Source organism: Bombus affinis, chromosome 12 (assembly GCF_024516045.1).
Source record: "Bombus affinis isolate iyBomAffi1 chromosome 12, iyBomAffi1.2, whole genome shotgun sequence".
Lineage (NCBI taxonomy): Eukaryota > Metazoa > Arthropoda > Insecta > Hymenoptera > Apidae > Bombus > Bombus affinis.
In genome coordinates this window covers 6825392-6842886 of record NC_066355.1, presented here as the reverse complement: position 1 = coordinate 6842886, position 17495 = coordinate 6825392, and the positions used below count along the sequence as shown (strand labels likewise).

The following is a 17495-nucleotide window of genomic DNA, read 5'->3' as shown; positions in this document are numbered from 1 at the left end:
GTATTATGGACAACAGGTCCTCCCTCATTCCAATTTGCTTGATCCTCACCTCTGGAGCCAGTTTGCGTGCTTCTTTGCCTATGCTCGAAGAAAAGCCCAGTTCTCCGATTTTGTCCTCTTCTTTGGTTAAATCTTCTTTTACCCTCGATTGTTTGATCGTCGACGATCTATCTATCACGTTACGATGTACCTTTATAAATATTGTCGATACAGACGTTGTCCGACTCTGCGCACGCGCTGCCACAAGTATATGCTAGTAGTTTACATAGTCACGGTGCTGCCTCACCGTTTTCCAGCACACTGGTGTTCCCTTCTCGCCGCCACTTCAACTCTGCTTTGGTTATGTATATTTATATGTAAGGTATTCCTTACCCTTTTTAGCTCCTTTTCTCTCCCTTTACCGCCCACGACAACGTGGTTTCACACGGACAATCTGTGGAGTTGCCTCTGCAGAATCAGTTCTCGTACAACCGGTTTACCAGATTAATTTTATCCACCAAAGACCTTCGAATATAACTGTCGACTCTCTATTGTCCGATTCTAATCTCTGCGTTTGTTGATGTTTTGTTCACTGTATGTTGCGTGCAAATCCGCCTAACGTTCTGTAACTGAAGTTATACGAAAGTGTTTAAAAGTCAAAGTGAAAACGAAGTAAAATTGTGAAGTGAAAACGGTCGTCTCTAGTAAGATCGAGGAGGTACTAGCGACTGATATTCCCCCATTTGCTGCAGCTTTTAGCAACATCGAGACGGACCTGGTAGGCTCCCTCTGTTGAAACTGGCCAATCAACGATTCGCTTACCCCACTACTAGTATACAGCAATCATATTGGGGACACGTCGAATGTATTTTAATTTTAATAAATATTTTCTCGATTATAGTGTTCGAACGATCATGCTTAAACAAAAAGAAAATGTGTATTTCACGATTAACACTGAGAAAAAAGTGCAACAGCATAATTGAGTGTTCGATCATACGACGAAATTTCTACATCCCGCATGAAATTGCAGAAAATTCGCTTAATCTACATTTTTTATTATAATATTCAATACAAAACGTTCCTGTTAATATCCCCCTTTTATCTCGAAATTCATCAGAGACGTCCGTATTTCAGACGAAATTTAGCGAGTTAATGAGGGAATCTTTTTTTCGCAAATTGAGTGAACGTTACACAGTATGTTAAAAGGACGTGGGATGTGAATTCATCACGAATATTTTTAATAAATTTTTCTGTATCATAAGCGCGGATTATTTTTATTTTAATTTTCTCGATAACAATGAATCCTGATAAATGTTTTCCTAATAATTTTACTATATGCTCGATGCCGTACAAATATAATATCAAGTATTGTTTATTTTATCGCTCTCACCTATCGAAATGTCGAAGGCGTCGTTTTCAACGAAACAGATTTTCAAACGTTTCCCATATATTCGTAGAATTCAATCAAATTTCGCAAAATTACAGAAAAATATTCAAATAAAATTTCGATAAAGGGTTTTCAACGAAACAGATTTTAAAACGTTTCCCATATATTCGTAGAATTCAATTAAATTTCGCAAAAGTACAGAAAAATATTCGAATAAAATTTCGATAAAGGGTAGATTGAATAACACGAGTACAATTGACCGTGGAAATACAATACAATAAAATACACGTGTATATTTTTAATTTTAATTTTCGTTTATTTCAGGTGATCCTAACGAGTGTACCACTCACGTCTGTTATATTCACATTCGATTCATGGCCGTGGGGACAGACAGTTTGCAAATTATCGGAGTGCGTCAAGGATATTTCAGTCGGTGTCTCAGTTTTCACTCTGACCGCGTTATCAGCCGAGAGGTAAGTTGTCAAACCCAGTTACGGTTGAGGAAATTGTTGTCTCAGGGATAGGCTGGTCGTCCTAACTTTAGTGAAGTTCCGCCCCATTAATGGACCAATCGACTCTTTAATCAGTAATCGAAATGAAATCTCAAACGTCCAATTTCCTTTTCGCTATTAATCGTTATTAATTAATTTCGTTATTAATTAAGAAAATCAATTAATTTACATTAATAAGAAAGTTCAACGTTAAAATAAAGTATAACTGAAGAATTCATTTAATCAGACATCATTTAATCTTAACCCTGCAATACTGCATTTATAAACAATCCAATTAACGCTATATTGAAAATTACATATCATTTTATTAACACAACGCTTATTTCCAACAAACGATACGTTGCTAAATAATTTTGATTTCTTCCATGTCAAATAATTATCAGGATCTATCTGCATATTTGAATTAGTATCGTTAGTGACGTTTAATAAAACAGAAGGCGTTAAACACCCTTGTCCAATAGTAATAAATTTAGTAATAAAGCAAATAAAATAAAATAATAAATAAATTGTAAAACAGAAATCTATATATAATCTAAGATTTCTATCTTGCCAACATATTAATATTACAGTTGGTACATTTGTTGCACGAGACAGCTCGGAACGTGTAAATAACAACCATTTCTCAACAGTAATAAATACACGCACAACAGCCATCTGTAAATGAAACATTTAAGTGGGGTATAAATTACTCCGTTCTATAGTATTTCAGGGTTAAGGTTTCAATAAAAATTGATTTACAAATAAAAGAAAGATATGCTCGTGTTGCATCGTAGGTACTACGCGGTCGTAAATCCTATTCGCCGCCATGTAGCCGGAATGAAAGCAGTGCCATTAGCGGTACTAATAGCTTGCCTTATTTGGGTGCTGGCGATTGTTTTGTCGATGCCTGCTGCTCTCTTCTCTCACGTGATGAACGTCGACATAACAACTAACTCCAGCGTCCACATCTGTAACCCTTTCCCCGTGGAATTGGGTGAGTATCTCACACGCTGAAATATTTCTATTCGGATTAAAAAACTATTCTACTCAATCCGGGAACGAATTATAAGAACGAATTATAAGTATTCTTCTCCTAAACTGAACATACATGTAGTATCGTGGACAAAAGGCCTAAGATATCTGCCGAATCGTAAACAATGTCGCGAGAGCCGCGGCATCGTCGGGTACATCAATGTGTCGTCGGTCTTCTTTTTAAGTGGATAGTTTCGTGGAAAGGGCCCGCGTGACCCTGGCCACGGGCGTTTCGGGGCACGTGTCTCGAACGGCGGGAAAAGACAAAGAGACGTTAAAGTCAGTATTAGTTGAGAAGCCGGAGAAGACGGATGCAAAAGGTGTGCAGAGTGTGACTTGAGAAGCGAGAGCGAGCGAGTGTAGAAGCCGAAGCCGCGTGTGAGAATAGGACGTACAACAGCATTGTAATCATTTCGTTGCTTCGAATATTATTTATCAAATCAAAACATCATTACTTGTCCTTTCCTCTAAGACCCATTAAGTTACTACATACAGAAAGCAAAATAGTTGCTCGTTTACGATCTCTGCTTGGACATTTCTCCGTGTTTTCATTTCACACCCACGAAGTCGTATTAATTTATTTCTAGTTCTGAAACGCAGGGGCAAGCTATAGGAGAGGGGTGGTGTTATTCAAGTTCCTGGCCTACTACGTGATACCGTTACTCATTATAGCAGGATACTATTTTCAAATTGCACGACACCTTCAACTGTCCACCAGGAACATGCCCTGCGAATTATCTGCAATTCAGCGGCTGGAGCAAATTCGATCACGCAGAAAGGTAGAGTGAATCGATATTATTATGAAATTATACAATTTTCAAGTAAATCTAATTTTGACACAAAAGGTATACAGGTATACCAGTGAAAAGGTGTAGAACAGAGAAATTGAAATTGCTACCTGTATGATATTTTTATGAAATTACACTGCTTATATATGCAGTCAACTTGCAAATAAATTTAAATTCTAATAAATTGTTACTTAGACTGTGATGTAAATTGAGTTATAGCTATAAATTATTTACTTTGAAAAAATTTCACGCTCATCATGTACCCGAGTAACAAGGTGCAAGAAGAAGCGGAATTAATTTAGCGCAAATCTCGAGTCGATGGTGCAATTGTTATAAACTATACTTTACTTACGCAATCTTCGATACGATCAATAATAAGATTATGTAATACGACCTTAGGCCAATATACGGTTAAGCATCGATGAAACAAGTCTAGTCCAACAACTAGAAGAAGGCGTTCCATAACTTCCGGGATAGAATGCTAATTATAAATCATTATAGATCGGGATATTCTCTGGCAATATCTTTAGCATGTAATCCAATTTCACTTTCCGTATTGTATTTGAATGAAAAGTGACGGTCGATCATCTTAAAGTACATCGACGTATCGACCAATGAAGTTTCTTCAACGAGCCAACTCTTCGTCTTCCTCGTTTCTGTTGTATATAAAACAATAATTTATTTGAAAACTTCGTACACAATTTAAGATGAATATCGTTCGCATATTTGATCAAGTTTTTCGACCAATTATTATTTCAATAGAAATGTATTCCTTTTTATGCAACGTGAGTACAATGGCTTGATCTAATACACCAAGTCAGTGTATTAAAATACTCGATAACAGAAAGTCTTTGTTGTCTGATTTAAAAATCACTTCACAGGCGGCTCGATATTCTGATTCACTTCGACTAATTCGATAGAAGGTGGCATCGAAGCGTGTCTAGCGAAGATACGACAGAACCTTCAATAACCACAGTTCTTACTTCTACTTTTCCAATGTTTTCATCCGTCAAATGCATTCAACCGTTCTCTAATCCATTTTGATAACAAAGAGCCATTTCGTAGTAGTAATAACGGTAGCTATGTTTCGTGAAAATAGAGTTTCGAGATTAATACAATTTCATGGAACAATTCGGACAAATAATATAATCGATTGGCCTATAAATACAGCGATGACAAATCACCTCTAGATAACGGCTGAGAATTACGCCTGAACGAGAGATTCGATTTAACTACTATCCGCTGGCAATCCATACCAAGACACGCTGCATGCGAATCAAAATGATCCATTCGCTCGAACGACTACGAGTTATCGCCTCTTTATTTTTCGTAGATGCTAGAACGCCTGCACTCTTCCCAGATTTGTTCCTCGGCTGTGGAAAGACTATTTCTCTTGGCGATGTTTTCTTCCAGCTAATCTCCATTTATCTTTCTGATAAAAAAGACTTCTGTGAAAGAAGTTAAATATCGAACTTGAGAATTTATTTAACGTAATATTTCAAAAGTTGAGGCAAAGGCGTATTATCTAACGACATCGGTGTCGAGACGTTGAAAGCATATTTACAGGATCAATTGAACGATGACTAAATCTGCTAAGGTCGCGGTCGATCTGAGGCAGATACCTGCGAAATCTTATTATAGATATTGTAGTATCGGGAAAAAGGGATAGGATTAGGATAATTTAGATTTGTAAAATTCTCCTAATACTATTTATTTAAGATAAGTAAAAATAACAGAGATTAATTGGACAGAGAGCGATAAATGTTCAACTTGAACTAAAACACAAAAGTCTTATTCTACTCAAATCACTCTCGCAACTCTATAACGCAACAACTCGATCTCTCTACAACGCTAGCAACTCTACAACCCTACATAGTATATATAGTCTATATAGACAACTATAGTCTTCGGCTTCTGCACTCGCACGCTGTCGCTTCTCAACTCATACTGCACTCCTTTTGCATTCGTTCTCGCTGGCGTCTCAACTAACACTACCCTTAGCGTCTCTTTGTCTTTTCTCGTCCCATCGAACACGTGTCCCGAAACCCCGTAGCCAGGGTCACGCAGGCTCTTTCCACAAAACTATCCACTTGAAAGGCGCCACGGCTCTCGCCACTTTGTACACGGTTCGGCCGATATCTTAGGCCTTTTGCCCACGATACTACAATATTTTTAAACGGACATATCGTAAAACTTGCTGACAAGCGCTAGTTGTCATGTCAAATCTTTGTCTGTTCATCGCGTAAGATGATGGAAAAGAGAGAGGAAGAGAAAATCTTCTGTATATTCCAGAATTTAAGAAGTAATACTGTAATGCCTAATCTACATTTAACTGTTTATCTCAGATTTTTTACTGTCTTACTAAAAAATATTCTAATCTAGGTTTCTAATAATTAAATTTTAACTAATTAGACCAAGTACCAAGTTAGTTGTCCCAGTTTAATACGTATCTTTCGTTCTCTGTGATCAACAGGTTGGAAAAATGGTGATCTCCATCGTCCTAATCTTCTTCATCTGCTTCCTACCGTATCACATCTTTATGATTTGGTTTCACTTTTTCGCATCAACGCTAAATGACTACAATAAATATTGGCATATCTTCAGGATTATTGGTTTCGTCATGACCTTCATCAACAGCTGTGTCAACCCTATCGTTCTATATTTTGCCAGCACAACATTTCGCGAGAGGTGAGTGTTACGTCGCGTGAAGAGGTCCGCGCGACGTTTTTTATTGTCTGACCGTAAAGGCCCAAGAGTCGTTAGAGAAACCCTCAATAAACCTAAAGCCCATCATAAACCGAGTCTCATTAGCTTGCAGGAACCTTGAATCCTGCAAGTATTTTGGGTTTATATCTGGTACTTAAACAAGTCATTAGGTCTATTGAGCGTGCTTAAAGATTACGGAGAAAGCTATGATATGGTAATTATATGATAGATATAATTTATGATATGGAAAACCAGGCATTTATAGAATAGAAATGTCTGGACTTTCCCACGAGTCATGCCGATGGGGTGCTTACATCTCCCATCTTCAAGCGTTAACGTCTTAGCCAATGGGTAGCGCGGATACTTGTCCTCAACATTCCTAACTAAAAATGTAAGCAACGAATCGCATACACACTCGAAAAATACAATATTCGTTCTTTCCTTGTTAACAATGATATCAGGTCCGTTTTATAGTCAAACTTTATATAACGCTACGATATAGTATCTTTCAATTGTACTTTACAGTAATAAAAATCCTAATATCGTACAAATCTCAAGGCTTACAATCGTTGTGTTAGGAACTAGGCAAACGAAAATACATAAATCTAAAATTCTATCACCTATAAATAGTACAATACTAAAAAAACTGTCTTTCGTGTGTTCGTTGTATATATTATATCAATATTTTGAAATAGAATTTAATACGAAAGACATGTTTCGCATTCCTACAATTTAAAAGATTGCCTGTCTTTCTGAATTTTACGATGTACAATTAAAATATTTCTTGCGATAGTCATCTGCGACATATTAGAGTTAATGTAACATTTGACTTGTATGTGATTATTAAAATTAAACTGCTTAAACATAACGTATAGAGGGCTCCAGCAGTAGGATACTAAATTATTGCCAATGGGAACAGAATCAACGAGGAAAAACATGACAATCGGAGTACATCCCGCGAAGGTAACGGAACTCGACGATAAACAAGTCAAAGTTGAAACGACCTAAGTTTCTCGGGATTCATGAGAAAATGAAAATTTCAGAAATAAATTTCCAGTCTCGATAACGATTATTTGATTTTACGTGTCGTTTCTTTCACGCGATCTATCCAATCTATTTATCTAGAATTGACTCCGATATCATCATCTTCCGTCTCATCGAATCTGTATTTCTTAAAGATACCTTAAAGCGATCTACTTATACATATATACGTACTAAAAATATATTCAATCCATACTTGCATGATATTTCAAATCTTCATCCCCTGCCTGAATTCAAAAGCAAAAATATTCCAAGAAGACATCACTGCTGAAAGCTTCAGGGGTTACAAACAAACAGACATCGAATTTTCGACATGATCGCGGATCCCCGAGCGGTTTCTCAGTGTTGTTGTCCGAGAATGGGTCCGCTGCCAAGATTTCGCCAAGGATCCGGTATGTCGAAATGTGCTGGGACTGTGAGCAGAGCATCGTCCGCGGTTCTGTCCGCGCTACAATTATTCGGCTTCACGCGAATCGTGTTTACGCACTCTATGGGTAACTTGAAGAAGTCCACCTTGTAATTGTAACCATGGCTGCTGACTCGGATGATGGTATGCAGTGGCACCTCAGCGTAAGGCACCTCTTCCGGTTTTTTATCTGTGAAAACGCCAATGATGCAGCGCAGAATAGCTTGATGAGACACGACCAAGATGTTGTTGGATCTCTGTAATTCAGCAATAACCGGTTCCACGCGGTGCATGGCGTCGATGTAGCTTTCTCCCCATGGATAACGATAGCGCAGCTTATCTTGATCGCGCCATGCAAATTCCTACGCAAAAGCATCGATTTAGAGATGTAGAAGGTATATACGCTATCTATGTACTATATACTAAAGTATATAGACTTTTGCCTAAGTCATAGAATGGTTCGTACATCGAGGTCCCCAAAGCATTAAAACCTAGCTTATGCAAAGTCAGGGAACAATGGCTAATTTTAAACATAAACTTTAATAAAGTAGACCTGCGATATAATATTCAAATCATGGTATGATTTAAGTTTCGTTATAGTACGCGGTTAATAAGTACACATCAACTTCGTATTGTAATTATAATATTCATTTATCCATGTTCTAAAACTTCGTCCAGATTAATCAGACTGATTGAGTTCGATCTAGCAACGTGAAACATTGTGATTATCGTCTATGTGCTATGTACTTGACTGGGAATATTTCTTTGAACTTCAACGCTCATTCTCATTAGTCAAGCAAATATTTCGTGGATGTAAGTGGATAAATTTGCATACAACTGAATTTTAATCAGTTACAGACTGTTAGTGCAGACGTTAAGTCACTCGATACTTTTCCCCAGTGGCCAAGTATTCAATGCTTGAGTCATCCGTGAAGATTTATGTTATTATTCATTTTCCAAGATACGATTGAAAGTTGTTCGCTTAGAGAATTAAATTGACAAACGTAGTAGATAATAAATATTCCATATCTAGGATCCCAAACTTATTGAAATACAAATTATAACTGCATTAACAAATCGATCACTGGGAAAATTTTGATCAAATACTAATCTTAAATGTGTCAATTATAGTACAATGTTTCTAACATAATACTGATACGATTAGATTAATTCAAAAAGCTTATACCCTATAAACCCTATATACTCTATATACCCTAAAAGCTTATACCGTTATACCCTATAACCTACAATGATAACTGTTACAGCTATCTACCATTTACTACACAAATAAATTAAAGCTCTTAGAGCTAGAGACTGATAAATTCAACCGATTGAAGGCTCGTTTAAATACAGCCAGAAGATTAGGCAAGTAGTAAGTGAAACCGAATTTACGCATTTTTCGATGAATCATCCTTAAAAGTATAAATTATCTTCACTCGCTATTTCACTTTGGTCAACAACACTTGAAACGTAATTCAATGCAAGCAGTGACGAAATTTCGAGGAGGAAGACGCGTTTGATCTGAAATTACCTGCGGATAATGCTCCTGCATCTCTTCATAAGACAGCCCCTCACAGATATTGGCGTGGAGTTCGTTGAGTGCTGCCACGTGTTCTTGGGGCGCTTCCACGCCACGAGCAGTCGCGATAGTCCTTCGAAGGCGACTAGTTAGCACGCGCAGGTCGGGAATACGCATAGCGTTGAACTTAGTGGCCAACGCTTGTGCATATCTCTCGCCACGTGCGCTTAAAACTGCGTCACCACCAACCTTAACCAATACGTTGTACTCGCTTTCGCCGTGCTGTAATCAAAAGAGAGAGGGAGAGCTTTAGTTTTACCAAATCGTAGAATATTCTGATTACGTTCAAAAAGAGAGGCGTAGCAATGATAAGATTACGATCAGGCGAGAAGAAATTAATTTTGGAACCAAACCCTGATAAGATAGCAAGATTTTAAAAATACAATATGTATGTTTTTACGTATGCGTATACGTATACGTATTCTTTTAAAACATGTTGTGTGTAAACAATTGAGGGCTCGTCATGCTAAATGGAGTGCTCAGTTATGTACGTTAATCTTTTTAATAATTGCAAGCGCCACGACCTGGCTCAATTGTCCTTGACTCAGCTTGTAATCTAAGAACAAACACGTTTCTTCATTATCGTTATCATTATCACTTGTCGAAAAATTCTTATAATTAAGACTAAAGACGCTAAGGCTGAGCTTCTAGGATTAGAACATTTGAGATGAGGATTAAACGATGACAAATGTAAAATTTGATGGATTACCAACCCGAGAAAAATAAAGAGTATGCGGCTCAACAGTGACGCTTCCAAGATATCCAAGGACATTTGTCTCCACATGGCCTGACACGTTGCAGGACTCCATATCCATGCTGCCGGTGTCGATACGGATTCGTGGATACGTCTTCTCATCCATTGGCTCGTAAGATCGAATGTAATGAGCTATCTTCAATCGTAGATCTTCTTCGGCTGTTATTGAATCCATGCCAACATAGTCAGCGCTGTACCGCAATATCTCCTTGTAATTTCGCTCCAGTACAACCGGATCGTCGCAGACGCACTCGATAAAGAGGACGCGATAACCACTGCTCGGAAAAATAGTCGAAGACCTCGGCGCGCTGCGCTCGCATCACCAGCGTGGCGTCCAGGATCTTCAAACAGGAAAATTCTTAAATGCAACTAACTGTGACGACTCGCAAACTCAAATTTCAGTATATTTCTTCCTACGCATTTTATTTAAATAGACATTAGACTATATCGATTTTCAGTTGTCTTTCTTTGTATTGTATATTTGGAGAGATTGCTGCAACAAGGAGGTAGCTTTCCAATAATTTGTGTAAACCAGCAGAATGCAAGTCAAAATTAACCAAAACTATATCATATTTTGACACGTGCTATAAATTCATGATCTAAACTAATATTTGTATTATTTAAACACATTTGAATATGAAACCTATACTTTTGTTTTTCTCTCCCGATAAATGCAATTTAAATACTGAAAGTGTCTTCATGTTGCTACAGGCCCTTCGTCAAAATTAATTATTATTCAATTAAGAACACCGCCGGCCATAAATATTAGGGCACATATTGATATTTAATACGAATGGAGTGCTTTTCGTTTCTAGTAATTTCGTTATAAATCTGTTATTTCATTCGCGGCATATGTACTTTGTAATGTAAGATATAGCAGATAAAGAAAAGTGTCAAAGTGTTCCAATCGATGCTTATAACGTGTAGATGTCCTAATAATTATGGCGAGTAATTTATATATGAATTTACATGTTGGTTTCTCTTATTGTTAACTTATATATCAAGACCACATAGAAAGAATACGATAAATTAGAATAAATAGGAATATTTCAATATGATATAATTTGGAAGGAAAAATGCACCGTTAATTTCAGAATTAAATAATTAGTTTCGTATAATATCTAAGATACGTTTCCACATAGAATTTAAAATTTAACGCGAAGACACGTTTTACCGTTGTAGTCTTCATATTGAATTCGTGTCATATTTGTTCAATTCTCGACTATTTCTAAAGCGCATAATATCGAGAAAATAACGAGCTGATCTTAAGCTACTTTCAACACCATGAACTATTGCGGTTTCTATCGTGGAACGTTGGTACATGTTGTTAAAAATATTAAGCAAGGTAAAACTCGTACGACGAGATTCGGTTCGGTCGGAGAAAGGTAGACCGGCTTGACTAGCCTCGGTTTAATCGCGTCGTCCACCGTTAGCGCGATCTATGTATAAATACGACCCTTGACCGTTCTAATATTCTAATCTATTCTTGCAGCTCCGGTTACATAATAACAAAAAAAAACACGTGTTTCTTCTTCCGGTCGGATTCTTCAAATGCGCAACGATTAAAATTCTTTCTTAACTCTGTTCTATTATTTTCGATCAAATGCAATCGCGCGTGCTTGCATTCGTTTCGACATTGAACCTTTCTCAACTTTTTTCGATTACTCTCAATCAAGCATAACCGAGCGTATTCCCGTTCTCGTGTTGATACCGAATCTTTCTCAACTATTTTCAATTATTTTCAATCAAATACAATCGCGTGTGTTGTTGTTCTCGATTCGATACTGAAATCTCTTGAACTTTTGCGATTATTTTCGATCGAATGCAACGGCACGCGTTCTCCTTTCGATACTGAATTTATCTCCAGATTCTATTCAATTTCACATCTTTACTAGACGTTTGTCACGCGTCTAATTGATGCTTACAGCTACGGAATTTCCGCCTGCGAGCCATGTAGCGCACTCGTGCATCGCGTCTCGTTGGGCCAGAGTTCTCAACGCTGCGTTCGTCGTATGGTCCGGAAGAAACAGCTCGTGCGATACGGCCTCTCCATATGGTTCCAGCCTTTTCCTGCGGTAGTCGCTAACCCTCATCACTAAAGTAATAATTAAATGTAATTCATTAGTTGTTGGAAGGGTCTAGGAGAGCTTAAATAATTGGATATTTTTTGATTTACGTTTGTATCGTTAGATGGAAACAATATAATAGTACGACGTAAAATATAGTGAGCTAAACTACCCTTCTTTGTCAATGTCTCATTTGTCATTTTGAAGCATTCGAGAAAATTGAAATTACACTACTTTTCCTGTGATTCTTGTTTTTCATCGAAACATTCAACAATTCGCGAAACATTCATTACAGTCATTATTTAACACGTTAAATACCATAGGGGTCACCGGTGGCCGGCACTCAACTTGGCCGTGGCATCGTCGAGGTCACCGGTGACCGGCGCCCCAAGATTAATAGCAATACATAATTTGAACAATTATTTTTTATTAGCAATTAATTATAACTATTTATCAATAGTTATAAATTTTTTATTATTACCATCGTTACTACAATGGTATGACGAAATTAATGCAGTATAAAATATATAAGAATAGTTTTATTTATACATGAAATATAGATAGGTCCCGGGACGTAATAACATAGAACAATTATTTAGCATTTCACAAAGGAACAATATGAAATAATGTTTTTTTTTTCCACCATGTTATATAGTCTCCATCTGGTATACGTATATGCGTATGTAGAGAATATATCTATTTGTAGTATTTTATAAGGTTGTAAAAACTAGGAAGAGCACAATGTAATATATTACAAAATAGAAATTAAAATTTGTTCAAAGCGCCGCAAATGTTGATTTAGCGTATAGCTAATTATGTATAGTTATAAAAAATAGTAGCAACGCAAGAGGTTAAGAAACGATTTTCCGCTGCGACGAGATTACAATAATTGCAGGGATCATGATAATCCATGTCGTTACCATAATTTTCTCGTTTACATCTCTGACTCCTGCTGACCTTCGGGATCTTTTCTGCTTTTACGAACTGTGTGACTGTACCCGTCGCGTTTTTCATCGACACGCAATTTATCGTCGTTAAAAGAAAACCGGGGACAACCTTAGGCGACAGAAACGCCTCTTTGAAAGGTGCACGCTAATTGGTCCGACTGAACTGATGATAAATGGAAAAGGACAAAATATTTTTTATCAATGCATACTAACTTTTTAGGCGACAGACCTCCGTTATTAGACGCCGTAAACTTACCTCTCGCGATAAATTTATCTCTCAGATAGCGCGACAAGTGCAAATCTATGTACAGATTCCTCGTTTTTATACTGTGAATCTTTCTTTGTTTATTGTTTTCATTTTCCATGCGAGTTCAATGAAAACAACAAGTTTATCAATTTTAAGTTATTTGTTACATGCTGAATTTTCATTCGTCGCACGCGTTCCGAACATACGACACGGATATCTATTTAAATCGTGTTTTATTTATAGTCACCACTCCTATTACAAGTGGAGATCACAGATTCGTGAAACCGTGGCCTGGTTTCGTGGGAATTTCGGTGTAATAGCTAAAGATCTAGCTGACACGAATCGAGAAATTCAAAGAGAACGAGCGAAAAAGCGTAATGCGTTTCAATGAGAAAAACAAACGATGAAAAAAGCCATTATTTCATCCGGTATTTCCGCAGGTGGCATTTTTTAATTTCGTTTGCATATTGCATTTCCATGCAATTTTTTATGATGACTGTTGCATTGCATAACGCACAGTAATCCGATGCTTTCGTTTGCGATAGAACATCGTTACCTATCGAATATATCGAACATGGTGTGATTGTATGAGTAAATAATATCAATTAGATGAAACTCATATTACTAGTGTTCCATTTAATCGATTTACCTTATCGCTGTTCTTCGACGCTTGGTGCCATCGTATCAGCGGACGGCGCAGTCTCCTTTTGTACAGTCGACGTATTGATTCCGTATTGAACGGGATTCCGTTCCTCCCGGTCCAGCAGGTCTGGAGCATTCGGCTGATTCGAGACGTTTTGTGTAGTTGAATCAGATGGTTGCGATGCTGGTGCTGTGAGCGTGGTTGTCCGATCTCGGGTAGTTGACACATTGCGAGTGTCATGCGGTGAGCTCCGCGTGGTATGCGCCGGGATCGGCAATTGAGATGAAGGGACGATTTCCGTCGGCGGAGTATGGCCGTTGTCGTCCTGGACGAGAATCAGTCCCTTCCGGTCCAGAGGGTCTCGAGCGATGGACTGATTCAAGACGTTTTGTGGCGTCGAATCAGATGGTTGCGATGCTGACGCTGCGAACGTGGTCGTCAGATCGCGTGTGGGTGACACGTTGTGAGTATCACGCGGTGAGCTCCGCGTGGTATGCGACGGGATCGCCATTTGAGCTGCGGCGATGGTTTCCGTCGGCGGAATTTGATCCTTGTTGTCCTGGACGGGATTCAGCTTCTTCCGATCCAGAGAATCTCGAGCGATGGACTGATTCAAGACGTTTTGTGACGTTGAATCAGATGGTTGCGATGCTGACGATGGAAACGTGGTTGTCGTCAGATCGCGTGTGGTAGTGTGAAACGAATGTGTGCCCGATTGCGCGGGTGGGCTCCCCCGATAACCTAACCGAAGCGAGTTTTTTGCAAACATAACTCAGTATCGATGGATTGTGGTATTTTAATCTGCCCGACACATAATGATGTTAAAGTTGGTCCCGAGCTTAATACTACTTCGATCGGGCTTGGTATGTGAAATGTTGGATCGGCTAATTTTAGATTTTTCCAACACTTTATACAATCAGACAAAGTAGTAACGCCGTTGGTTAAGATACAGATAACGAAGAGAAGGATTATTCTTAGATGAGAGAGTGAGAGCTATAGGAGCTGTCAGACTTGTGGGCACCGCGAGAGATGATGGAAAACTCTGAAGTTCGTTCTGATGTGATTACGGAGGAAAGCTCGGTATGGGTGTGCCTTTTGAACGAAGAACGCGGATTCGTTGCTTACATTTTTAGTTAGGAAAGGTGAGGACAAGTATCCGCGCTACCCATTGGCTAAGACGTTAACTCTTGAAGATGGGAGATGTAAGCACCCCATCGGCATGACTCGTGGAAAAATCCAGACATTTCTATTCTATAAATGCCTGGTTTTCTCTATCATATAATTATCAGTTTTTCCCGTTATAAATACCAGCTTTCTGCGCAATCTTTAAGCACGCTCAATAGACCTAATGACTTGTTTAAGTACCAGATATAAACCCAAAATACTTGCAGGATTCAAGGTTCCTGCAAGCTAATGAGACTCGGTTTATGATGGGCCTTAGGTTTATTGAGGATTTCTCTAACGACGCTTGAGCCTTTACGGTCAGACAATAGAAGACGTCGCGTGGACCTCTTCACGCGACGTAACTCTCACCTCTCGCGAAATGTTGTGCTGACAAAATATAGAGCGGTGGGGTTGATACAGCTGTTGATGAAGGTCATGACAAAACCAATAATCCTGAAGATATGCCAATATTTATTGTAGTCATTTAGCGTTGATGCGAAAAAGTGAAACCAAATCATAAAGATATGATACGGCAGGAAGCAGATGAAGAAGATAAGGACAATGGAGATCACCATTTTTCCAACCTGTTGATCACAGAGAACGAAAGATACGTATTAAACTGGGACAACTAACTTGGTACTTGGCCTAATTAGTTAAAATTTAATTATTAGAAACCTAGATTAGAATATTTTTTAGTAAGACAATAAAAAATCTGAGATAAACAGTTAAATGTAGATTAGGCATTACAGTATTACTTCTTAAATTCTGGAATATACAGAAGATTTTCTCTATCGCGTTCTTATTTTTCTCTTCCGTCATTTTCTTCTCTGTGATCCATTTTCTACTCTCTCGCTTCGTTTGTTTTCTTGTTTCTCTCCATTTTCGTCTTTTGTTTTTCTTCCTCTCCTTCTCTACTCTTAGCTTCGCTTTTCTTTTTTTCCCTTAGCTGCCTTCTTTTCCTGCCGTTGCCTTCGCTTCAGCCCATTTTCTTCCATTTTCTTTCTATTTTTTTTTCTTCCTCTCTCTTTTCCATTATCTTATGCGATGAACAGACAAAGATTTGACATGACAACTAGCCCTTGTCAGCAAGTTTTACGATATGTCCGTTTAAAAATATTGTAGTATCGTGGGCAAAAGGCCTAAGATATCGGCCGAACCGTATACAAAGTGGCGAGAGCCGCGGCGCCGTCGAGTACATCAATGTGTCGACGGTCCTTTCAAGTGGATAGTTTTGTGGAAAGAGCCTGCGTGACTCTGGCCACGGGGGTTTCGGAACACGTGTTCGATGGGACGAGAAAAGACAAAGAGACGCGAGAGTGATTTGAGTGGAATAAGACTTTTGTGTTTTAGTTCAAGTTGAACATTTATCGTTCTCTGTCCAATTAATCTCTGTTATTTTTATTTATCTTAAATAAATAGTATTAGGAGAATTTTACAAATCTAAATTATCCTAATCCTGTCCTTTTTTCCGATACTACAATAATGAAACAAACAAATATCTTGTGATGTAGTTATGATATTAGCAAACAATTTTTTAAATATTGTTTTTGTAATGTAAAGAAGGCAGAACCGTACAAAGTATAGAATCAAAACATAATGGACGTAGAAATCGATATTTTTACTGATTTTGATTTTTTGTTACTATCATAGAAAATAATAATTCTTTAAAATTGGTTTACAAACCGGAATCGATATGTAACAGTTTTCGTGCCTCAGAGATTCAAGACAGAATGCTGAGAAGCTTGGACCTCCATTTGGCGAGTAAACAAAGAGATTATACTGCCAAATTGATGAGGTCGGGCATTTAAAATGGATACTGACGGGATTTTATTGAATCTCGTCGTTTCACATTGAAACAATGGTGAAACTTTATGAAATATTTGTACTTTTGCTGATTTTTTAAGATTTGTGGTTAAGACTTTGTCTAAGCTTCCATCAGGGTCTTGAATAGTAAACTGCGAATATTTATTCAAATTCATATTTTTATGGATACTGCTGAAGGAATGCAACCTAAGCAGAAACTTGCTTTACTAAATATTCTAACGACTACTCTATTTTGCGTACTTTATATATTTTTGCATATTACGTACGTTCATAAATTTCTCACAAATGCATGTTCGCAGTTTACTTGATAATCACTTTTTATCTAGTCAAACTTATTCAAAGCTGTACCTGTTTCTATTGAATCATTCTAGTCATATACACGAGTCATTGAATGTTAATTGCGGAAGTTATGTTAGGCCTACACGGCCTAGAGTCTCCTAC

General features: G+C 37.9%; 2 protein-coding genes across 3 annotated transcripts in view; one reads left to right on the top strand and one right to left on the bottom strand.

Moving 5' to 3' along the window:
* The window catches only part of LOC126922554 (6-phosphofructo-2-kinase/fructose-2,6-bisphosphatase-like), a 114566-nt gene that overhangs the window by 8258 nt on the left and 88813 nt on the right, over positions 1-17495 (bottom strand). Inside the window, exon 7 of one of the 2 annotated variants that reach the window (XM_050735250.1) lies at positions 7004-8003. In XM_050735250.1, coding sequence (XP_050591207.1) covers positions 7764-8003 — 240 coding nt within the window. In that variant the 3' untranslated portion in view covers positions 7004-7763. Of the gene's footprint in view, positions 1-7003; positions 8004-17495 lie in introns of those variants that run through there. The other variant, XM_050735249.1, reaches the window with a different exon arrangement.
* On the top strand, positions 6-6583 carry LOC126922774 (neuropeptide CCHamide-1 receptor-like). The gene is made up of 5 exons (XM_050735635.1): positions 6-60; positions 1608-1839; positions 2652-2851; positions 3490-3668; positions 6151-6583. Exons 1-5 carry the CDS (start codon positions 6-8, stop codon positions 6367-6369), a joined length of 885 nt encoding a protein of 294 aa, XP_050591592.1. The 3' UTR covers positions 6370-6583.